This window comes from Scyliorhinus canicula, chromosome 6, assembly GCF_902713615.1.
Source record: "Scyliorhinus canicula chromosome 6, sScyCan1.1, whole genome shotgun sequence".
Classification (NCBI taxonomy): domain Eukaryota; kingdom Metazoa; phylum Chordata; class Chondrichthyes; order Carcharhiniformes; family Scyliorhinidae; genus Scyliorhinus; species Scyliorhinus canicula.
The window spans coordinates 120,257,494-120,281,995 of NC_052151.1; the positions used below are offsets into that span (position 1 = coordinate 120,257,494).

Here is a 24,502-nt window from a genome sequence, read left to right on the forward strand (position 1 = left end):
AAGATGTCCGCGAACACATCTGCCAGCTGGTCTGCGCAGGTTCTGAGTGCATGACCAGGAATCCCGTCCGGACCCAGGTTCACTTTCAGGAAGGCCGATCTGACTTCGGAAATTGTGGTGGTGGGTTTGGGTGTGTTTTGGGCTGCTGGGGCATTCAACAGCGGACCGTTTGTTTCCTGCTCGAACTGAGCACAGAATGCATTGAGTTCATCGGGAAGGGTGCGCTGCTGCTGGAGATATTGCTCCACTTCGCTTTGTAGCCCGTTATGTTGTTTAGGCCTTGCCACAACTAGGTCAGGTTGCCTGACTTGAACGCCTCAGATCTGCAGTGTCACGGCCGCTTACAGGGATGGTCCGGGGTGGAAGGTGGCCATGGGTAAGACATTGTCCAACGATGTAGAGCCCAGAGCTCATTGCAGAGCGGGTTGTCATCATCCTCCATGGCCTGCAACAGACACTCTTCCACCGATGATCGTGTGAGCCCGGCCCGTTGTGCCACAGGTGGATGTGCAATGGAGGGGTGGTGTGTGGGTTGGGGGGCGGGGAGGAGGGGGGGGCTGAGGGTGTTGGTGGTGGGTGGGGGGGGGGGGGTGAGGGTGTTGGTGGTGGGTGGGTGGGGGTGAGGATGGTTGGCTGGTGTCGTGGTGTGCGGTCTGTGCACATACTCGGCGATTCCAACGCCCCCCCCAGTCAGTGAACCGGGGGGCTATCAGTCTGTCCCGTGCCCGCTGGCCCAGCTGGTAACGGTGGGCAGCCTCCCGTCCATGTCCAGCTCATCTGTCCTGGCCATTGCCCCAACCTCCTCAACTGCGGAGGACTGCGCCTCTTCTTGCTGCTCCTCCATTTCCCCCTCCTCTGCCTGCAGCATATCGCCCCTCTGCTGGGCTATGTTGTGCAGGACGCAGCACACCACAACGATGCGGCTGACCCTATCTGGCGGGTACTGTCCAGGCACCTGAAATGCATTTTTAGCAGCCCATAGCACCTCTCTATCACACCCCTGGTCGCTGCAGCCATTCTCCACGTCACTCCGTATAGGCGCCATCAGCCACGACCCCAACGGGGGGGGGGGGGGGGGGGGGGGGCGTCTCTCGAACATGCCGGGGATGTAAGACTACGCCAATATGTATGAGTCATGTCCACTGCCCAGGTACCGGGCGCAGACGTGCAGGATCATCATGCGGTGGTCGCAGACCATCTGAATGTTCATGAAATAGGTCCCCTTCCTATTGGTGAACACGGCCCTGTTATCTGCAGGTGGCCGCACCGCGATATGCATCCCATCGATCGCACCCTGGACCATAGGAAACCCGGCCACGGCAGCGAAGCCCCCGGGCATCCTGGCTTCTCTAAAAAGAAAACCAAACTTACCTGAAAAGAGTCTCCTCAGAACGAGGGGGGGGGGGGGGGGATTGGCGAGAGAAAAAGAGGGGAAAGGGGAAATAATGTGGAAAGGGGGAAAAAATGCCAGAAGGGAGCCAAAGCAGAGGGAGAAAGGGCACCAAGAGCAAACGGGGCAATACACGAGCCCACTCAGACGAGCTAATTGGCACACAAAGCGGCGGAATGGAAGCCTCGCCGCAACTAAAAGAACTGGGCAGACAGGAGCTTTTACCCCCGGGCCAGAGGGGAACTGGAAGGCAGTTGAGAGAACACCAGCAAGAAAACAAGGCAAGGACCAAAGCAGACATAGAGGCTGCAGTACAGACAGCAACGGCCAAGGCCCTGGCGGAGGTGCAGAGCGCCCTGGGAAGAGCAGAGAAGAAACTAGAAGCCCAGGAGGAGAAACTGGAAACGCAAAAGACGACCATTAAGGAGCTGGAGAGGGCTGCGACTGACATGAGCGACCGGATCACGGCCCTGGAGAAGGAGCCTGAAGGGCAGGGTGGACGACCAGGAAAACCGCTCAAGAAGACAAAATGTCAGGATAGTGGGTCTACCAGAGGGGATCGAGGGTAGAAGCCCCACGGCCTACGTGGCCGAGATGCTGGGCAACTTAGTGGGGAGGGAAACTTTCCCCAACCCACCAGAAATGGACAGAGCACACCGGTCGTTGCGCACGAAACCCAGGGCGAGGGAACACCTGAGGGCAGTTATAGCCAAACTGCACCAGTACAAAGACCGGGAAACAATCCTGTGCTGGGCCAGGCAAAACAGAACCTGCAGATGGGAAGGGCACCTCATTAGAGTGTACGAAGACATTGGGGCAGACCTCGCCAGGAGACGGGCCGAATTCAATAGAGCAAAAGCAGCCCTTCACACAAGGTGCGATTTGGTATGCTGTACCCAGCGAAACTCCTAGTCACATACCAAGAAAGAGAGTATTTCTTCACATCCCCCGCCGACACAAACAAATTTAGCGAAAAACGTGGGCTGGAAAACCAACAGCGAGGGTAGAAACATGGGGCCCCTGGTAAGGGGCAACAACTTGCCGACGGGGAGGGGGGAATGAAGCAATGCCAGGCCACCCGCCCCCATCCCGAACATCCCTGAACAAAAAGCAAACCGCTACCCAATGAACCGACATAGGTGGGAAACCAGGTCCCAGCACAAGGGTATGAGAGTAGCGGAGAAGGGTGAGCAAACAGGGGGAGCGCAGGGTAGGGCGGGGGAAAAGTGGGCGAAAAAACGCAGAGGCTGGGGAGAAGCACGACAGTAACTCCCCAGAGTGGGGGTCGCCGCACTAGCAAGAAAGCTAGCATCGGGGACATGCAAAAAAGCAGGGCCACAACGCGCCACCAACAGAGGGGATGGTGCCAGGCAGAGGGCGGGTGGGACCACTCAAGAGGCGGGAGGGCAAATGGGGACAGGAGCAGGGGAAAGAGGGACAAAGGAGGGACATACGGGAGAGGGGGAGAAAGGAGGAGGAAAGGGAGGGACTGGAGGGGGGAGGGGCACAGGGGGGAGGAACACAGGGACGGAGGGGCAAACAAGACTAGAAAAGGAACTGCAATCGGGCTACAGAGTGCCGCAACCAAGGGCTCGGAACAAGAAATCGCTGCAAGCATCCACCCAGTACGGTCACTGGGCGAAGGGAAACCCCAAAGTGAAGGTGGCTACCCGCTTGGCGACCGCACAACGGGCGACCATGGCGGGGGCCCCCTGGACGGAGGGAAGCCCCGGAGCGCAGCGGCCCGATCGCATGGAGAGAGCAGTAACAGCGACCATCCAGGACGGCCCCCTAACAAGGGGGAACCCCGGAGGGCAGGGGCACGTCCACCAGGTGAATATGGTTAATCCCACAGGAAAAAGGGGACAGAAGCCCCCCACCAGAATAGTCACCTGGAACGTAAGGGGACTCAACGGCCCAGTGAAAAGATCCAGAGTCCTCACCCACCTAAGAAACATGAAGGCCGACATAGTCTTCCTTCAAGAGACACATCTGAGGGAGCAGGACCGACTGCGGGTAAGAAAGGGCTGGGTGGGACAGACCTACCATTCCTGTTGCGGGACGAGGGCCGTGGGGTGGCAATACTGATCAGAAAATGGACCATGTTTAGGGCGACAAAGACTGTTGCGGACCCAGGGGGACGGTACGCCATGGTTAGCAGGACCCTGGGGGCACCGGTAGTACTAGTTAACGTGTACGTGCCCAACTGGGACAACCCGAGCTTCATCAAGAAGACCATGGCAGAAATCCCTGACATAGCGATGCACCGGCTAATCATGGTGGGGAGACTTCAACTGTATACAGGACCCAACGACTGACAGATCGAACCCCAAGACGGGGAAAACCGCCAACATGGCAGGGGAACACGGTCACTTTATGGAACAGATGAGAGCGGTGGACCCCTGGAGGTTCACTGTGGAAGGGAAGTTAATGAGTTACCAATTTAGAAGCATGCTGGGAATATTGACTATATTTTAACACTGCTTTTGAGCGAAAATAAGCAGGTCAAGTCATGTAAACTAAATACTGCTTGGTATGTTCTACTGGCCTTATTATGATACATTGTTCTTCCGAAGGACAACAAAATGTGTACTCAAATTGTTTTTAAACCAAGGGCAAAACATTCATATTTCCTCTTGCGTATGTTCCCAAGCTTTATCTCTTCAAAGTTGTTTAGTTCACACTATAAATATAATGGTTTTCGACTGCATAAGTCAGAGAGAGCAGTGAATTAGCTTTTTGCAGCTGGAACGCTCTCTCTCCACAAATATATTTGTGTCAATAAATTTCCTTAAATCGAACCTCAAGAAATTTGTATTTATTCTGATTTCCTCGACATTCACTCACCCAGGGGAGAAGGAGTTTTCCTCCTTCTCCCCAGTACACAACATATCCATCAGAATTGACTTCTTTGTGGTTGGGAAAACGGTGCTTGCGGGGATAGAGAAAGTGGAATACTCCGCAATTGTGAGATCAGACCACGCTCCACACTACATGGATCTGAGGCTGGAAACGGGCAGAGCCCAACGCCCCACATGGAGGTCCCCACACGTAGAGCTCCTGGCAGAGAAGAAAGAGTTGCAAAGGAGCTTCGATCTGCTCTCCACCAGGAAAGCAGTGCTTCAACTCCGCCAAGCACGTGGGACCCTATACGGAGGCAAAGCCAGCCACCTGCTGGCACACCAGCTGAGAAAGCAGGCAGCCACCAGAGAAATTGCGCAAATCAGGGATACTATAGGCGCATTGCAAACAGAGCCAGAAAAGATCAACAAGGCATTAAGGGCCTTTCACCAAGGGCTGTACACCTCAGAGCCCCTAATGGGGGAGGCCGGGATGAAATGGTTCCTGGATGGACTGGACATACCAGTCATGGGGGAAGGCAGAAAACAGGGCCTGGAAGCACGACTAGCACTGGGAGAGATCATGGACAGCATAGGTTCCATGCAGGCAGGGAAGGCACCGAGACTGGACGGATTCCCGGCGGACTTCTGCAAACAATTCACGACAGCACTGGCCCTGCACCTGTGGGAGATGTTCACGGACTCGCTGGCCAGGGGCACACTGCTACCCACGCTAGCACAGGCCTCAATCTCACTGATATCTAAGAAAGATAAAGACCCAACGGAACCCATCTCACTGCTGAACGCAGATGCCAAAATACTGGCCAGAATTCCAGCCAAAAGGCTAGAAGACTGCGTGCCAGAGGTGGTCGAAGAAGACCAGAAAGGCGTTGTCAAAGGTAGACAGCTTACCTCCAAGATCAGGCGCCTGCTGAACGTGATAATGACCCCCTCCGGGGAGAGAATACCAGAGGTGATCGTCTCCCTGGACGCAGAGAAGGCCTTCGACAGAGTCGAATGGAAATACCTCATTGAGGTACTGGAGCGGTTTGGGCTTGGAACAGGATTCACCTCCTGGGTAAAACTCCTATACAACACTCCCATGGTGAGTGAACGGACAAATGACAGCAACTCCCAATACTTCCAGCTGCACAGGGGCACCAGACAAGGATGCCCACTGTCCCCGCTGCTGTTTGCCCTAGCGATCGAGCCATTAGCAATTGCGCTCAGAGCGGCAAAAAGCTGGAGGGGGAGCCGAAGGGGCGGCAGAGAGCACAGAGTCTCACTCTATGCAGATGACCTGCTCCTCTACATCTCGGACCCACAAAGCAGCATGGACGGAATCATCGCGCTCCTGAAAGAGTTTGGAGCCTTCTCGGGCTACAAACTCAACATGAGCAAAAGCGAGATCTTCCCGGTACAGCCACAAGTAGGTGGGTCAGCACTAACGGGACTGCCATTTAAACATGCCCGACTCAAATTCCGCTACCTGGGGATCCAAATAGTCCACGACTGGAAAGGGATCCACAACCATAGGTTCCCACCAGCACTGACTGACGCCACCTTCAAAAGCTGGAGACAGGACGAGGGGACACTGACAGTCAGGGACCTATACACCGACGGCAGGGTCGCGACACTGAACGAACTGACGGAGAAATTCCAGCTGGCCAGGGGGAACGAGCTAAGGTACCTGCAGCTCAGAAACTTCCTACGAAAGGAGACAAGGACTTACCTACAACTGCCACGACAGACATTACTGGAAGCGTTACTGGACGCAAGCATATTAGAGAGAAGAAACTGTAGCGACATGCCCAAAGATGTGCAGGTTAGGTGGATTGGCCACGCTAAATTGCCCCTTAATTGGAAAAAAAATAATTTGGTACTCTAAATTCTATCCACCTTTCCCTTAAAAATATTCAAAGACTCAGTTTCCACCGCCTTTTCGTGGAGAGTTCCAAAGACACTCAACAACCTGACTGAAAAAACGTACACCTCATCTCTGTCTAAAACGGGCGATCCCTTAGTTTTAAACAGTGACCCATAGTTCGAGGTTCTCCCACAAGAGGAATCATTCTCTCCACGTCCACCTGTCAAGACCCCCCCCAGGATATTATTTGCTCAAGCAAGTCATCTCTTACTCTTCTAAACTCCAGCAGACACAAGCCTAGCCTGGCCAACCTTTCCATACAAGACAACCGACCCATTCCAGGTAATAGTTTGGTAATAATAATCTTTATTAGGGACAGATAAGCTTACATTAACACTGCAATGATGTTATTGTGAAAATACCCATGTCGCCAAACTCTGCCGCCTGTTCGGATACACCAAAGGAGAATTCAGAATGTCCAATTCACCTAACAGTACGTCTTTCGGGACTTGTGGGAGGAAACCGGGCGCCCAGAGGAAATTCACGCAGACACGGAGAGAACATGTAGACTCCGCACAGAAAGTGACCCAATCCAAGAATCGAACCTGGTCATCGCCGCTGTGAAGCAACAATGCTAACCACTGTGCTACCGTCCCACCCAGAGAAACCAGGTAAACCTTCTCTGAACTGCTTCCACCACACTTACATCCTTCCATAAATAAGGTGGTCAATACGACTGTACGACTGAAGCATTACCTCTCAACTATTGTTTTTAATTCCCACTGTAAATGATAACATTCTATTAGCTTTCTTAATTACTTTTTGTACCTGCATACTAGTCTTTTGTGATTCATGCACTAGACACCCAGGTTCCTCTGTACCTCAGAGCTCTGCATTCTCTTAATATTTAGACAAATGCTTCTTTTTTATTCTTCCTATCAAAATAGAAAATTTCACATTTGCCAGATCTTTGCCCACTCACTTAAGCTATTTATGTTCCTTTGTAGCTTCTTTATGCCTCTTCACAACACACTTTGCTACCTATCTTTGCGTCATTAGCCAATTTGGGAACCATCCCTTCAATCCTTCATCCGAGTCATTTATATAAATTGTAGGGCAGCACGGTGATTAGCATTCACCGAGGTCCCAGGCTTAATCCGGCTCTGGGTCACTGTCCGTGTGGAGTTTGCACATTTTCCCTGTGTTTGTGTGGGTTTCGCCCTCACAACCCAAAGATGGGCAGGGTAGGTGCATTGCTAAATTGCCCCTTAATTGGAAAAAATGAATTGAGGATTCTAAATGTATTTCAAGAAAAACTTATATGAATTGTAAACAGCCGAGGTTCCAGCAGCCTGTGGCACATCACTGGTTACATCTTGCCAACCTGAAAAACTCTATATTGCCTACTTTCTGCTTCCTCCTAGTCAGCCAATCTTCTAACAATGCCAATAAGTTACTCCATATAACATGAGCTTTTATTTTCCACAATAATCTTTTGTGGCACTTTATCAAATGCCTTCTGGAAATCTAATTTCAGTAAATCTACCGATTCTCCTTTACCCACAGCACAAATTATTTCTTCAAAGAATTCCAATAAGTTAAACATGATTTTGCTTTCCCAAAAACATGTTGACTCTGCCCAATTGCCTTGTGCTTATCCAAGTTGTCTGTTGTATCAAATATATCCCCCCTCTTGGATAAGGGGTCAAAACTGCCCACAGTATTCCAAATGTGGTCTCACCAAGCTCTGGAGAGGATGCTCTTTTAGGGTGCAGACTCGATGGACCGAATGGCCTCTTTCTGCACTGTAGGGATTCTATGATTCTATACGTTCAGTTTTTCTACTCGTCCCACCAAAACAAATAACCTCACATTTCCCCATATTATACACCATCTGTCACTTTCTGGCTCACTCAAAAGCAGGAATAACAACAGCCTGCTGCTCACAAACATGCAACTCCACAGGAGAGGAAGGATGAGCAAAGAGATGTAGCTGACAGGAGGCTAAACATGGCACAAAGGATCGACAGACATGGCAGACTACCAATGCCTCAGGAGGATTAGGGTCAGGTGCTGGCAGACAATTACAGCCTTGCGGAACAAGACCTGTTGCTATGTAGATCTGGTGGCCATGCTATACCAGTGACTGTCAAAGTTGCCACTGCCCGCAATTTTCTTTGGTCAATGCCTTGCAAGAAGCGATGGTGCAATGGTATTTTCACCAGATTAGTAATCCAGAGACCCAAGATAAAACCACAAAACCATTGTCCGTTGGTGTAAAAACCCATCTGGTTCACTATTGTCCCCGAGGGAAAGAAATCTGTTGCCCTTACCTGATCTGGCCTACATGTGACTCCAAACCCACAGCAAAGAGTTTAGATCTTGAATGCCCTCTAAAATGTCCTAGCAAGCTGCTCTGTTTAAGAGCACCGTTTAAGGACAATCAGGGATGGACAACAAATGCTGTCCCAGCCAGCGATGCCCACATCCCACGAATGAATATAGATCGCGACCTGAACCGACAACCCCCCTACCTACCAACTACCCAAACCACTACCCAAACCGTGCACCTCACCCCATGCCCTACCCAACACATCTCACTACTGCCCAGACTGTCTCATCCCCTACCTGACCCAGCTACCTCTCAGACCTGACCCAACTAACCCCCACAACCCAACTACTGCCTCTGACCTGGCTAACTCCCCCAACCCAAATACCCTTCCCCATCCCAATCAGATTAATCCTGACCTGGCCACACTACCCCCCACCTGACCACATAGCCACCCAACCCGACTAATGTCCCCCGCACTACTTGACATCTCCACTCCTACCAAGTCCTAAATGCCGTTAGATCCAAATACCTTCCCTAAACAGACCCAACTACCCCCTGACCACTATAACACAAACCCACTTACATAACTAACTTGCCTTCAGTTCCTTCTGGTCTCTGCCTTCGGTTCCTTCTGGTAGGCGCACGATCTGCAGATTTTGCCTGCTTGACCGATTTTCCTGGTCCTCGACCTTTGCACTCAGGTTACCCTGCGTCACAACCCGTCTCTCCACTTCTTTTTCCAGTGCCACAGTCCGGTCATTTCGGTCGGTTGCGGCTCTTTCAAGGTTCTTTATGGTGGCTTAGAATCATAGAATTTACAGTGCAGAGGGAGGCCATTCGGCCCATCAAGTCTGCACTGGCCCTTACAAAGAGCACTCTACTCAAGCCCACGTACCCTATCCCCGTAACCCAGTAACCCCCACTTACCCTTTTTGGACACTTAGGGCAATTTAGCATGGCCAATCCACCTAACCCGCACATATTTGGACTGTGGGAGGAAACCGGAGCACCCGGAGGAAACCCACGCAGACACGGGGAGAGCGTGCAGACTCCGCACAGACAGTGAACCAGCCGGGAATCGAACCTGGGACCCAGGAGTTGTGAAGCAACTGTGCTAATCACTATGCTTCCGTGCTGCCCCAAAGTTGTGGAGGCTTCCTGGGTCTCCAGATTCTTTTCGGCCCTGCTCAGAGCAATCTGTATTTGCAGCAGAGTTTCAGCAAACGCATCTTTCATTGCGGTCTGTATGTCTGTTTCAATTTCTTGATGGTGCTCTTTCAGTGCCGCTGAGAAGGATACCACCGTACAGTTTCCTCCCGGTGAGGGAGGGTTTGTACTTGGCTGTTCCGCCCTTTTCGCTCCGGCGAGACTTGCGCTACACTGCCTCGTGTGCTGGTCCGCTTGTCCGATTGCCTCCGCTTCAGACTCCTTCCACGTCTGGTCCCCGTGTGGCTTCTTGCCTAGCCTTTCCCGTCATTTTATTTCTCTTTCTTTCGTCTCCCGTGTTCTTCACGTTCAGGGAACAGATCGGTGGGAGTTTTAGCGAGTTTTTTAAAAAAACGGATGGTTGTTTCACAGCTCTGTAGGAGGAGAGCCAGGGAGAGAAAAAAAAAGTAATTTTAAAGAAGTGTCCCCCCTCCCAAGAAAAAAAAACGAAAAGGAGAAGTGAACCGAGAAAACAAAATCCCCAGTAAAAAAACAAATTTTAAAAAAACCACGTGTTCTGCTCCGATCGGGTTGATAAGCCCGAAGTGCCGGTACCTGCACGGGAGGCCACCCACAATGCGGCCGTCAATCCCCCAAACCCGGAGAGAGAGAGTAAGGCGAAAAAAAAACAAGAAATGGAGAAAGAGAATCACGAGGCAAAAAAACAACGAAAACAGAGAGAGAGAAAAAAGGGACCAAGGGGAGAAAGGCCCCAGGAGAGAGAGAAATAAAGACCACGGGAGGAGACAAGGGGGGAAAAAAACACCTCCAAAAAGACGGGGTTCTACTTTGATCATCCCGAAGTGCCGGCACCAGTGCGGGAGCTACCCACGATGCTGGTGCTGTGTATTCTCTTACAATTCTTTAGTCGCTCACCTAATAGTCCTTTTTTTCCCTTCCCCAGTACTCTGGTAAGTACCTTCTTATGTCAAGTTCTGAACTTCCCAAAATATTTCAATTGTTGCACTTAAAGTTATTTTTGATTGTAGTAGAGAGCCTCCACGTGCGTGCTACCCCCTCTTGAACTCAGGTCCCCAGGCCTTCTTTCTTTCCTATCCTTTGGGAAGACAATCTTCTTGTGGGTCCTTAAAGCCCTCAGCAATATACCCCAGAAGGCAATACAAAAGGGGTGACACAGCATTTGAGCATCTGGAACCCATTGTCAATTCCTTCTGTCACATTTCTGACTCCAAAAATCCATCCAATTGATAATTGGAATGTCCCTTTATATACCAGGGCTGAACACTCAAACTCATGTGGTTTGTCAATCGACCCACTCAAAGGAAATTGAAAATAATGTGACAACGCTGTGGATGGGTGAGAAAGCCAGCAACAGACACTGCGATTACTATCAGACACCACATTCCTAGTCACTCCCAGCTTGTGAGGAACACAATACTCAGTTGTTTGGGTGTATGGAATAGAGCAGACAATCTTACCCTATATGCTTCATCCCACATGTCATTGACACGATACATGTTCACGATTGCCTTCCATTCTTTTGCTTCCAAGTAGTGGTATTCAGCTTCTCGAAAACGGCCTTCACTTTCCAGTTCCTATAGCAACACAATTGCAGATTGTCAGATAAATATTGAAAGTGAATTCCGAATCTGTATTTTTGCATAACTGCATCTGCAAAGGCTTCAATGCGAGTTTGTTACTGCTAAAAGCAAAGATCTGTGGGTTGGATCTTTACAATGCTAACATTTGTATATCTGAAGTTGCAGCACAGTCAACCACATGATTGTGATGGAAAAGACCTGAAGGATGATACGTATTTTATAGCAAAACTATAATTTTTATTTTAAAAAGGAGATAAAATATTTTAAAACAATTTATCCTTTTACTGCAATTTTATATTATAATTTTCAGGCCTCTCTGATAACACTTTAAAACTCTACTGTATACATATGCAGTGAGCTAGTGATATCAGTTATTCAAAGTTAAATCCAGAATCTATTCACTATTCCCTACCTTTGCAAGATGAAGATGGGTGTCTGTGAGTAGTTCCTTGTGATGTTTTCCAACAAGTCGAATCATATCATCATACATTTTAAGCTTCTTATACATTGTGATTGCTAAATCAGGTTCATCCACGGTAATATACAATCTGCAACAAAATTGAATTGTCACTATACTGTTAGGGCAGCACAGTGGTGCAGTGGGTTAGCCCTGCAGCCTCACAGAGCTGAAGTCCCAGGTTCGATCCTGGCTCTGGGTCACTGTCCCACTGTCTGTGTAGAGTTTGCACATTCTCCCCGTGTTTGCGTGGCTTTCCCCCCCACAACCCAAAAATGTGCAGGCTAGGTGGATTGGCCACGCTAAATTTCCCCTTAATTGAAAAAAGTAATTGGGTACTCTAAATTTTAAAATAAATCAATAACATACTGTTACAACACTCTGGGCAAGTGTGCAGTCAATTCCAGCCCCACTTGTCCTGGAGTCATAACACAAGCGAATTAACCAAGAATTCTGGTAAAAATACCCACGTCTTTGGTTTTTGGCTGCCCAATAATTATAACCACCAGGTTTATAAGTTTAAACACAATTGGGGGGGGGGGGGGGGGGGGGGGGGGGCAGGGGAGAAGAGAAATAATAAGTATGAAAGCCAAAAGATAAGAGTCTTTGCTTCAGATACCCATTTTTCTCACAGCATACTTGCTAATTAAAGTCTCAGATTTATAGCCGGTAATGGTCTTCTTGTAGTCATTTATTCAGGGTCCCCGCAGGTTAGAGAATACAATACTCACAGGCAGCAGGCTTTCTGGAGAGACACTTTAGTTCTTATCAAACTGGGCCTTCAGCTCGAGATTCACATTCAAGCCCATACCTTTCAGGGGAGACACTGGGCGCAATTCTCCGCACTCACGACAGTGCGGAGAATAGCGGGGGTCGTAAATTTTTACGGCCACGCTAGTCTGACGCCCTCCCGCTATTCTCTCCCTCCCCCCCCCCCCCCACGCCGGACTCCCGACACGAATCGCTGTCGCCGTTTTTTTACGGCAAGCAGCGATTCTCAGCTGGCCGATGGGCCGAAGTCCAAGCCTTTTACGGCCGTTTTTACGAACGGCAAACACACCTGGTCTAGCCGTTCGTAAAAACGGCCGTAAAGTTCGGATCTTGGCAACCATGGCACCGATTGGCACGGCAGTACCACGGCCGTGCCAAGGGCCCGCGATCGGTGGGCACCGATCGCGGGCAGCGGGTCCGATTCCCGCGCACTCTTTGTCCTTCCGCCGCCCCGCTGTATCAATTCGCGGGGCGGCTGAGGGGCATCCCGGCCCGCGCATGCGCGGGTTTCGCGCAAATGCGCGATGACGTCATCCGCGCATGCCGGAGTTCACGGCCGCGGCATACTAGCCCCGACCGGGGACCAGAATCGGTTCCCGGTCGGGGAGGGGGAGGCTGGCGTCAAACCCGCCCGTTTTTGACGCCAGCCTTACGATTTCTCCCTGTTTGGGAGAATCGCGCCCACTATATTTCACATCAAACCTTGCTGCAAGCTCATGGTTCGACTTTAGGCCTCTGAAGTCTCAAGTGAATGGCACCCAGACTCGCTGGAGAGAGTGTCAACCCTCACAGTGGCCTTCTGTAGAGAATTAGGCGCACCTTTTTGGAGCGAGTTAGTTAGATCCCATCTTCCAGGCTGCCAGGATCAAAACTGAAACCAAACTGGAAACTCGTGACTCTGAAAACATTCCAGTAGGATCAGATACAATCACCACCTGTTACCAAACAGAGCACAGCATTTTGGCTCAATTCATTGGCCACCAGCCAAATCAATTAAACACAGTCATCACTGATGTCAGCCAGTCTGCAATCACCAATTTAAATCAGAATAGCCTTCTGGATTCATCTGTTTGAATTAAAGGCACAGGCCATGGCTTTCCTCTGCTTAAATTAAAATGGCAGGCTGCCCTAAAGACAATTCCAAAAATCATCCATGGATCAAAAATGTAACGGCAAAAATAAAAGAAAGGGGAAATAAGGGAATCAACAGGGAACAAGAAGGACCCTTATAATAAAAACAAATTGATCACTTTATTAATATTTGCGGAGAATGGGACTTCTGGTGGCGAGGATGTGCTGAGCAGTCGCACATCAGGTGGCTCTCCTCCAGAATACAATAAAATAGGTACTTTTGGATGAATTTAGCCCGCAAATTCGGACTTATTCTATCCTGAAACAGAAAAGAGCAATATGCCAGCATTAGGAAGCTCAAGAGGCTGCAGGGAAGCCAGAAGCAGTGGAAAAGGGCAGGAGCAATGAGTGAGCGAATCGGCGGACCCACGAGGCGAGGGATAGTACAGTAGGACAGTGATTAGCACAGTTGCTTCACAGCTCCAGGGTCCCAGGTTCGATTCACGGCTTGGTCACTGTCTGTGCGGAGTCTGCACTTTCTCCCCGTGTCTGCGCGGATTTCCTCCGGGTGCTCCGGTTTCCTCCCAAAGATGTGCAGGTCAGGTGGACTGGCCATGATAAATTGCCCTTAGTGTCCAAAAAAAAGCTTAGATGGATTTACTGGGTTACAGATACGTTGGAGGTGTGGGCTTATGTAGATTGCTCTTTCCAAGAGCAGGTGCAAACTCGTTGGGCCGAATGGCCTTCTTCTGCACTGTAAATTCTATGTTCTATGGCCACCCCCAAGAGGAGGCCGATTACCTGGAATATGCCCCCACCCCCCAACCCCTTGGAGAGGGATGGAAGACATTCCGAACCAAGGAATTGACCGAGATGAAGGACAAAATCAAAATGGAGATCCAGGGGCTGGTTTAGCTCACAAAGCTAAATCGCTGGCTTTTAAAGCAGACCAAGCAGGCCAGTAGCACGGTTCGATTCCCGTACCAGCCTCCCCGGACAGGCGCCGGAATGTGGCGACTAGGGGCTTTTCACAGTAACTTCATTGAAGCCTACTCGTGACAATAAGCGATTTTCATTTTCATTTCAGGTGGCGCTGGTAACCATGCAGACGGCGGTCGATGGAATGAGGCAACTAAATATCCCAGGATATTGATGCTTCAGGCGGGATAGAGAGGGCAGTAAAAGGGGTGTAGGAGTTGAATTACTGGTCAGAGAGGATATCACAGCTGTGCTGAAGGAGGGCACTATGAAGGTCTCGAGCAGTGAGGCGATATGGGCAGACCTCAGAAATAGGAAGGGTGCGGTAACAATGTTGGGGCTGTACTACAGACCTCCCAACAGCGAGCGTGAGATAGAGGTACAAATATGTAAACAGATTATGGAAAGATGTAGGAGCAATAGGTGGTGGTGATAGGAGATTTTAATTCTCCCAACATTGACTGGGATACACGTAGTGTCAGAGGTCTAGATGGAGCAGAATTTGTAAGGAGCATCCAGGAGGGTTTTCTAGAGCAGTATGTAAATAGTCGAACTCGGGAAGGGGCCATACTGGACCTGGTGTTGGGGAATGAGCCCAGCCAGGCGGTTGAAGTTTCATTCGGTGATTACTTTGGGAATAGCGATCACAATTCCATAAGTTTTAGAATACTCATGGACAAAGACGAGAGTGGTCCTAAAGGAAGAGTGCTAAATTGTAGAAAGGCCAACTATACCAAAATTCGGCAGGAGCTGGGGAATGTGGATTGGGAGCAACTGTTTGAAGGTAAATCCACATTTGATATGTGGGAGGCTTTTAAAGAGAGGTTCGTTAGAGTGCAGATCAGACATGTCCCTGTGAAAATGAGGGATAGAAATGGCAAGATTAGGGAACCATGGATGACAGGTGAAATTGTGAGACTAGCTAAGAGGAAAAAGGAAGCATACATAAGGTCTAGGCGACTGAAGACAGACGAAGCTTTGGAAGAATATCGGGAACATAGGACCAATCTGAAACGAGGAATCAAGAGGGCTAAAAAGGATCATGAAATATCTTTAGCAAACAGGGTTAAGGAAAATCCCAAAGCCTTTTATTCATATATAAAGAGCTAGAGGGTAACTGGAGAAAGGGTTGGCTCACTCTAGGACAAAGGAGGAACGTTATGTGTGGAGTCAAAGAAAATGGGTGAGATTCTTAACGAGTACTTTGCATCAGTATTCACCGAGGAGATGGACATGACGGATGTTGAGGTTAGGGATAGTTGTTTGATTACTCTAGGTCAAGTCGGCATAAGGAAGGGGATGTGTTGGATATTCTAAAAGGCATTAAGGTGGACAAGTCCCCAGGTCCGGATGGATCTATCCCAGGTTACTGAGGGAAATGAGAGAGGAAATAGCTGGGGCCTTAACAGATATCTTTGCAGCATACTTGAATACGGGTGAGGTACCGGAGGACTTGAGAATTGCTAATGTTGTCCCCTTGTTTAAGAAGGGTAGCAGGGATAATCCAGGTAATTGTAGACCAGTGAGCCTGATGTCAATGGTAGGGAAACTGCTGGAGAAGATACTGAGGAATAGGATCTATTTCCATTTTGAAGAAAATGGGCTTATCAGTGATAGGCAACCTGGTTTTGTGCAGGGAAGGTCATGTCTTACCAACTTAATAGAATTCTTTGAGGAAGTGACAAAGTTGATTGATGAGGGAACGGCTGTAGATGTCATATATATGGACTTCAGTAAGGCATTTGATAAGGTTCCCCATGGTAGCTGATGGAGAAAGTAAAGTCTCATGGGGTCCAGGGTGTACTAGCTAGATGGATAGAGGACTGGCTGGGCAACAGGAGACAGAGTAGTAGTGGAAGGGAGTTTCTCAAAATGGAGAACTATGACCAGTGGTGTTCCACAGGGATCCGTGCTGGGACCACTGTTGTTTGTGATATACATAAATGATCTGGAGGAAGTGAGGTGGTCTGATTAGCAAGTTTGCAGATGACACTAAGATTGGTGGAGTAGCAGATAGTGAAGGGAACTGTCAGAGAATACAGCAGAATATAGATAGATTGGAGAGTTGGGCGGAGAAATGGCAGATGGAGTTCAATCCGGGCAAATGAGAGGTGATGCATTTTGGAAGATCCAATTCAAGAGCGAACTGTATGGTAAATGAAAAAGCCCTGGGGAAAATTGATCTACAGAGTGATCTGGGTGTTCAAGTCCATTGTACCCTGAAGGTGGCTGCGCAAGTGGATAGAGTGGTCAAGAAGGCACACGGAATGCTTTCCTTCATCGGAAGGGGTATTGAGTACAAGAGTTGGCAGGTCATGTTACAGTTGTATAAGACTTTGGTTCGGCCACATTTGGAATACTGCGTACAGCTCTGATCGCCACATTACTAAAAGCATCTGGATGCTTTGGAGAAGGTGCAGAGGAGGCTCACCAGGATGTTGCCTGGTATGGAGGGCGCTAGCTACGAAGAGAGGTTGAGAAAGATTAGGATTATTTTCATTAGAAAGATGGAGGTTGAGGGGGGACCTCATTGAGGTCTACAAAATCATGAGAGGTATAGACAGGGTGGACAGCAAGAAGCTTTTTCCCCAGAGTGGGGGACACATTACTGGGGTCACGAGTTCAATGTGAGTGGGAAAAGTTTAAGGCAGAAATGCATGGAAAGTTCTTTACGCAGAAAGTGGTGGGTGCCTGGAACACATTGCCGGTGGAGGTGGTAGAGGCGGGCACGATAGCGTCATTTAAGAAGTATCTAGACAGATACATGAATGGGCAGGGAGCAGAGGGATACAGATCCTTAGAAAATAGGTAACAGTTTTAGATAGAGGATCTGGATCGGCGCAGGCTTGGAGGGCCGAAGGGCCTGTTCCTGTGATGTAATTTTTCTTTGTTCTTTGAGGAAGAAGCTGGAGGTTGAGGGGAAGGCGATCCAGGAGCTCAGAAAGGTGTTGACTGACCAGAGCAACAGGGGGACACTAGCGGTCAGGGAAGTTTACACAGAGGTCAGACGTGTGACCTTAGAAGAGCTGATGGAGAGACTGGGACTACTGAATGGACAGGAACACCGCAAGGAGATGACAAGGTACCCTAGAACCCCAAGAGACACAATGTTGGAGGAGCCACTGGACGCGGACAATATGGAAAAAGGGAACTGCGGAGACATATTCGGATGACTTCCAGAGAGGACATGCTCACCACTGGACGAAGCAAGGGAGAAATGGGAGGAAGAGTTAGGGATGGATGTAGGTGGGGACTCTGGAGCGAAGCACTGAACAGGGCTAACCCCACCTCCTCCTGTGCAAGGCTAAGCCTCATGCAGCTAAATGTGGTGCACAGACCACACCTGACAAGAACCCGAATGAGCAGGTTCTTTCCAGAAGTGAAGGACAATTGTGAACGGTGCCAGGAAGGCCCGGTCAACTACTCCCACATGGTCTTGGCCTGCCCCAGGCTTGCCAGGTTCTGGACAGCCTTCTTCGTGGCAATGTCCAAGGTTGTGGGGGTGAGGGTGGAGCGTGCTCAACAGTGGCAGTCTTCGGGGTTTCGGACCAGCCTGAACTTCATATGAGGAAGAGGGCCGACACCCTTGCATTTGCTTCCCTAATCGCCCACTGGAGAATCCTGCTCAGCTGGCAATCAGCAGCACCATCCACAGCTGTTGACTGGCTGGCAGACCAACGGAATTTCTCTATCTGGAGAAGATCAAGTACACTATCCGAGGGTCAGGAGATGGAGGAGAGGTTGGGCGGGGGGGGGGTTTAGCATAGGGTTTCCGTGCCCCTGGCCAGTCTCCCCCCAACCCCCAGTTGGTGAACCTGGAGGCGATCAAATGATGTGCGGACTCCCATCCCTGCCTGGGTCCCATGCCCCGCCCTCCCCACATCCTCCTTGACAGACGAGGTGGTGTTCATCCTCCTTCTCCAACACATCGCCCCCTCTGCTGCTGCGCGATGTTGTGGAGGATGTAGCAGGCCGTCACGATGAGGGCGACTCTCTCAACATCATACTGGAGAGCCCTCTCTGGAGCGATCCAGGCATTTTCAGGAGGCCAAAGTACCGCTCGATTACACTCCTGGTCGCTGCATCGGCTTTGTTGTAGCAGTCTCCGGGTCAGTCTGTGGCCTCCGCATTGGTGTCATCAGCCACGATCGGAGTGGATAACCCCCGTCACCCAGAGGAATCAGCTCCCCAAGCTGGAGGGAGGGCGTGTCGAACATGTCCGGAATCATAGAGTGTGCCAGGTTGAAGGCGTTGTGCACACTGCCCGGGTATTCAATTAAAAATGTTTGGGATTAATGGTTCCTTGACAGCATAGATTAGAAGTTGGCTAAGGGATAGGAAAGACTGGGTAGGTACAGGTGGGCATTTTTCAGACTGGAGACAAGTTGAAAGTGGTGTTCCCCAGGGTTCAATGTTGGGACCGTTGCTTTTTCTGATTTATATAAATGATTTAGAAGTGGGTGTTGAGGGAAAAATTTCTAAATTTGCAGACGATGCCAAACTGGAGAGAAGAGTGAATTGTGAGGATGACGCTGAGTGACTTCAGTTACCTCCTCTTCCACTATCTTATTCAGTATCTTATTCTGTGCAAAAGACGGGTGTAAAGTACTCCTTTTGGAATCTTAGCTATGCACTTTTTTTTTACAGCACAGATGCTAAGCGACTTCAGAGGAACATTGACAAGTTGGCCAAATGGGCAGACACCTGGAAGATGAACTTCAATGCAGTGAAATGTGAGTTAATGTATTTTAGCATAGAGTATAAAAGCAAGGGCGTGATGCTACCTCTCTACAAATCATTGGTCAGACCACATTTGGAATATTGTGTTCAGTTCTGGGCACCTTATTTAAGGAAGGATGTTAAAGCCCTGGAAGGAGTGCAGAGGATATTTACTAGAATGATACGACGAGTGAGGAATTTTAGATACAAGGAAAGATTAGATAAATTGGGCTTGTTCTCTTTGGAACAGAGAAGACAAAGAGGTGACCTTAGGGAGGTGTTCAAAATTATGAACAATTTTGACAGGGTAAAGAAGGATATTCTGTTTCCACTAGTTGGTAAGTCAGTGACTAGGTGGTCACAATTTCAAGATGGTCAGCAAGAGAGCTAGGAGTGAGATGAGGAGAAACGTTACTCAGAGTTGTTGGGGTTTGGAATGCGCTGCCTGGGAGAGTGGTGGAGGTGGATTCCAGGATTAGGTTTCAAAAGAGAGCTGGATACATATTTGAAACTGATCAATTTAGATGGCTATGGAGATAGGGCAGAAGAATGGGACTAGCTGGTTAGCTCTTTTGGAAGTCGGTGCTGACACAATGGGCCAAATGGACTCTATGCTGTAAACAAAAAAGGGCACAGCTACGATATTAAATGAGTACTTAACAGCCGTCTTTTGCAAGGAATAAGATACTGCCAAAGTTATAGTGGAGGAGGAAGCAATTGAGATACTAGATCAGCTAAAAATTGATCAAGAGTAGCTATTAGAACCGCTAGCAATCGCGCTCAGGGCAGCAAAAAATTGGAGGGGGATCCGAAGGGGAGGTAGAGAGCACAGAGTCTCACTCTATGCGGATGATCTGCTCCTCTATATCTCGGACCCACAAAGCAGCATGGACGGAATCATCGCGCTCCTGAAAGAGTTTGGAGCCTTCTCGGGCTACAAACTCAACATGAGCAAAAGTGAGATCTTCCCAGTACACCCGCAAGGGGGGGGGGGGGGGGGGGGGGGGGCAGCACTAAAGGGGCTGCCGTTCAATCAAGCCCGACATAAATTCCGCTACCTGGGGATCCAAATAGCCCATGACTGGAAAGGGATCCACAAATGGAACCTCACCAGCCTGACGGAGGAAGTTAAAAAGGACCTGCAAAGATGGAACACACTCCCGCTCTCCCTCGCGGGGAGAGTTCAGACGATCAAAATGAACGTACTGCCCAGGTTCCTCTTCCTGTTTAGATCCATTCCGATCTACATCCCCAAGGCCTTTTTCAAAGCGCTGGACAAACTCATCATGGCGTTCGTATGGGGGGGTAAAAATGCTAGGATCCCAAAGAAGGTCTTACAAAAAACAAAAACCAGGGGAGGGCTAGCCCTCCCGAATCTACAATTCTACCACTGGGCAGCAACAGCCGAGCGAGTAAGGGGATGGATCCAGGAGCCAGAGGCTGAGTGGGTGCGTGCGGAGGAGGCCTCCTGCATGGGAACCTCCCTCCGGGCCCTCGCCACGGCAGCACTCCCATCCCCACCCAAAAAACACTCCAGCAGCCCAGTGGTGACAGCCACCCTCCAATCCTGGAACCAACTGCGGCAGCAACTTGGCCTGACCAAAATGTCGAACAGGGCTCCCATCTGCAACAACCATAGGTTCACACCAGCACTGACTGACGCCACCTTCAAAAGGTGGAGGCAGGACGGGGGGACACTGACAGTCAGGGACCTATACACGGACGACAGGATCGCAACACTGGACGAACTGACAGAGAAATTTCAGCTAGCTGGGGGGAACGAGCTACGGTACCTGCAGCTCAAAAACTTCCTACGAAAGGAGACAAGGACGTACCCACAACCGCCACGACAGACACTACTGGAAGACCTACTGGACGCAAGTATCCTAGAGAAAGGGAACTGTAGTGACATGTATGACCGACTGGTAGATAGGGACGACACCGTACTGGACGCAACAAGAAGGAAATGGGAGGACGACCTGGGGATGGAGATAGGGTGGGGACTCTGGAGCGAAGCACTGCATAGGGTCAACTCCACCTCCACGTGCGCAAGGCTCAGCCTGACGCAACTAAAAGTGGTACATAGAGCCCACTTAACAAGAACCCGTATGAGTAGGTTCTTCCCGGAGGTGGAAGACAGATGTGAACGGTGCCAAAGAGGCCCGGCCAACCACGCCCACATGTTCTGGTCTTGCCCCAGACTCGTGGAGTACTGGACAGCCTTCTTCGAGGTTATGTCCAAAGTGGTGGGAGTGAGGGTGGAGCCATGCCCGATAGTGGCGGTCTTCGGGGTTTCAGAACAGCCAGATCTATTCCTGGGGAGGAGGGCGGACGCCCTTGCCTTTGCCTCCCTGATCGCCCGCCGTAGAATCCTGTTTGGCTGGCGGTCAGCAGCACCGCCCAGAGCTGCGGACTGGCTGTCCGACCTCTCGGAATCTCTCCAAATGGAGAAAATCAAATTTGCCATCCGAGGGTCGGACGACGGCTTCCACAGAACGTGGGAGCCATTCATGCAACTGTTCCGGGACCTATTTGTGGCCAATGTACAAGAGGAAGAATAGTCGGGGGAAGGTAGCGGGAGGGGGGGGGGGGCTACAGGTTCGGTACGGGGGTTCGATGGCTAGCTAAGGCCCAAAACCAAACTAAATAAACATGTTGAGGGGGGGGGGCGGGCGCAGTTACTACTACGAAGATGCTTACCTGTAAATATGTATGTTAATTTTTGCGTGTTTGTTTGTTGTTTTTTTTTTTGTTCTTTTTCTCTCCTAACAATTTGTAATTTGTTCAATATAAAATATGAAAACTGAATAAAAACATTTATAAAAAAAAAGAGTAGCTATTAGAAGGGCAGCACGTGGAGCAGTAGTTAGCTCTGGGGCTGCGACGCCGCGGTCCCAGCTTCAGTCCCGGCTCTGGGTCACTGTCTGTGTGGAGTTTGCACATTCTCCCCATGTCTGCGTGGGTTTCACCCCCACAACCCAAAGATGTGCAGGGTAGGTGGATTGGTCACGCTAAATTGGGTACTCTAAATTTAGATATTAGAAATAGATATTAGAAAGGCTGGCTGTATTTAACATTGATAAGCAACCAGGAACTGTAGGGATGCAGCCAAGGACGCTAAGGAAGGTAAGGGTGAAAAGTTAGGAGGTATTGGTGTAAGGGAATAATTGCTTGCATGTTTTGGGGGGAAAAGACAGAAAATTACAACTCCTAACATGCTCGGTGCAGAATCACACTAGTGTGGAGAGATGGCACAAATAGCTTTCTCAAATAACTTCAAACACAGCCACAGGATTGGGTGTGCACTAAGAAGGTTGGTAGGAAAAGCCTGAAAGCTGTGTCAGCTCAGAAGCTTTAGAGGTTGTTTGCTCCGTGAAACTGGGAGATAGAGCAAACAGAAGCCCATGAGTTGTGGTTTTCTGTTTAGTGCAGCTGGGATTGTGCTGGTGATTAGATGGAGAACAGCCTTGTAAACCCAGTGGGATGCCATCTTGGCAGAAGAGAGTCAGCAGCTAGGTGGTGAATAGTCATTGGGACATTGAAAGCTTGAATCCTGTTGCTGGCCAACTCATTGAAGGCAGAAGAAGCAAGTGGGTCTCCAATCGGAGTTGAAGCTACTGTTGAAAGGAAATCAAAGGTTAAATCTTTGAAGGAGTGGAGCATAAATCCCTAATGCAGAAGTCAGTTTTAAGGATTTCAGTTGCTCAGTGTTCACTGATGTCCTGGTGGGTCACAGAAAACATCGTGGGATCTGTCTTGGTGGTGTATCAAATTTATGTGCAAGCTATTAAGCTTGATAAAGAGTCAACTGTATCTAATTTTTCATTGCCCATTCCATTTTTCAGGTGACGGACGGGACAAAGTTTGGGAGTGCTTTATGCCGTATGAAGAGGTAGCACAAAGTGGAAGAAAGGCCTGTCAACAGGAACATGGCTGCATGTAACATCAGTGTCTGTTGGTGCAGGTGGCAGCATTTGTATGTTTTTCTTAAACTTCATTTAGTCACAATTTTGAGCCTGCCATAAGAAATGAGTAGAGATTGAGGGGGAAGTGGCCTTTATATTAATGGCCATGACCGACTTCCCATTCATGGCATAATCCTTTTCCTGCCTGACATCCAGACCCAAATGCCCAATTGGCACAAAGCCCCCCTTGCACCCCACATTGGCCGTCGTTCCACCAGACAGCTGCTAACTGGCCATGCGACACTTGAGTCGCTGTGCTGGGGCCTGCGGGGGGGATGGTCTGGAGGTTGGTGACCAGGGGGGTGTCTGGAGGTTGGTGACGGAAACAAGCAGGCCACCCACTTCCTCACCTCGCCGAAAACCACACAATCCAGCACGACGTCTTTGAGAATAATTTAATTAGGTAGTTGAAGAAAAGAGGGATAAATGGATATTAAAGGCGAGTGACGATAGGCAGGGATGATGTTTGGGTGTTGTGCGTGGGTACATAAAATTGTGATTGCTGTTTGTGTGGAAGGTAAGTGCTAATATGATGGACTTCTTGTGCCAAGCAGAAATTACAAGCAAACAAACTAGCAAACAAATTATGTCATTGTACACATAATTTTCAATGTGTCACCTTTCAGCATCCTTGTATTTTCCTTTCTTCTCTAGTTCTTGCGCTTGATTAATATACAGAACGGCCACATCTTCATGCTTCATGCACTTCATAGCCAGCTATAACAGTTCAAAACAATTTGCTTCAGAATTATAACCGTATCTTTATGAATCATAAATTAGCATGGCATTTACACTGTTCTGTACTGTAACCTGCTGTAAACAATGGATTTCTTAGAATTTGTGTTTATCTTGTGTGTTGAGCTTTTCTATACATACATAAATGTATCAGAATGAACTAAATCAGAAAAAAAGTTCAAATAATCATATATTTGGATGCTGAGATCCATTTGGCTGAGTATTTCCAAAAACGTGTACATATTTATAACACTGGGATGCAGAAAATCTAAAGGTGAATACATCAGTGAAAATTTGCTATGTTAATCAATAATGAGATGAAACATTCAAACATACCATTAGCTAGGGAATTTTCAAATTCAATTTCTCATTGAACTTTAATGTCACTCAATGCTGCCATCTTGACACTTAAATTGGGGATTACGGGAATTGGGGAGTGCAGAACATATGTCAATGTCACAAGTAGGAAATATATTAAGACATTTAAAATCAATATCTTAAATCCAAAGATCCGTGGGTGATGGGAAGTAGCACATCCCAACACAAGGGCTGGTGCGTGTCATCTCAGACCACCTCCTCTGAGCCCACCAAATTTGTAGGTTCCCTTAA

At 49.1% G+C, this 24,502-nt stretch overlaps 1 protein-coding gene across 1 annotated transcript in view; it reads right to left on the bottom strand.

Annotated features, from left to right (window-relative positions):
- The window catches only part of ift172 (intraflagellar transport 172), a 226,127-nt gene that overhangs the window by 79,988 nt on the left and 121,637 nt on the right, over positions 1-24,502 (bottom strand). The window contains exons 27-29 of the mRNA XM_038800014.1: positions 23,778-23,875; positions 11,610-11,745; positions 11,075-11,191 (exon numbers count right to left, since the gene is read on the bottom strand). Coding sequence (XP_038655942.1) covers positions 11,075-11,191; positions 11,610-11,745; positions 23,778-23,875 — 351 coding nt within the window. The remainder of the gene's footprint in view (positions 1-11,074; positions 11,192-11,609; positions 11,746-23,777; positions 23,876-24,502) is intronic.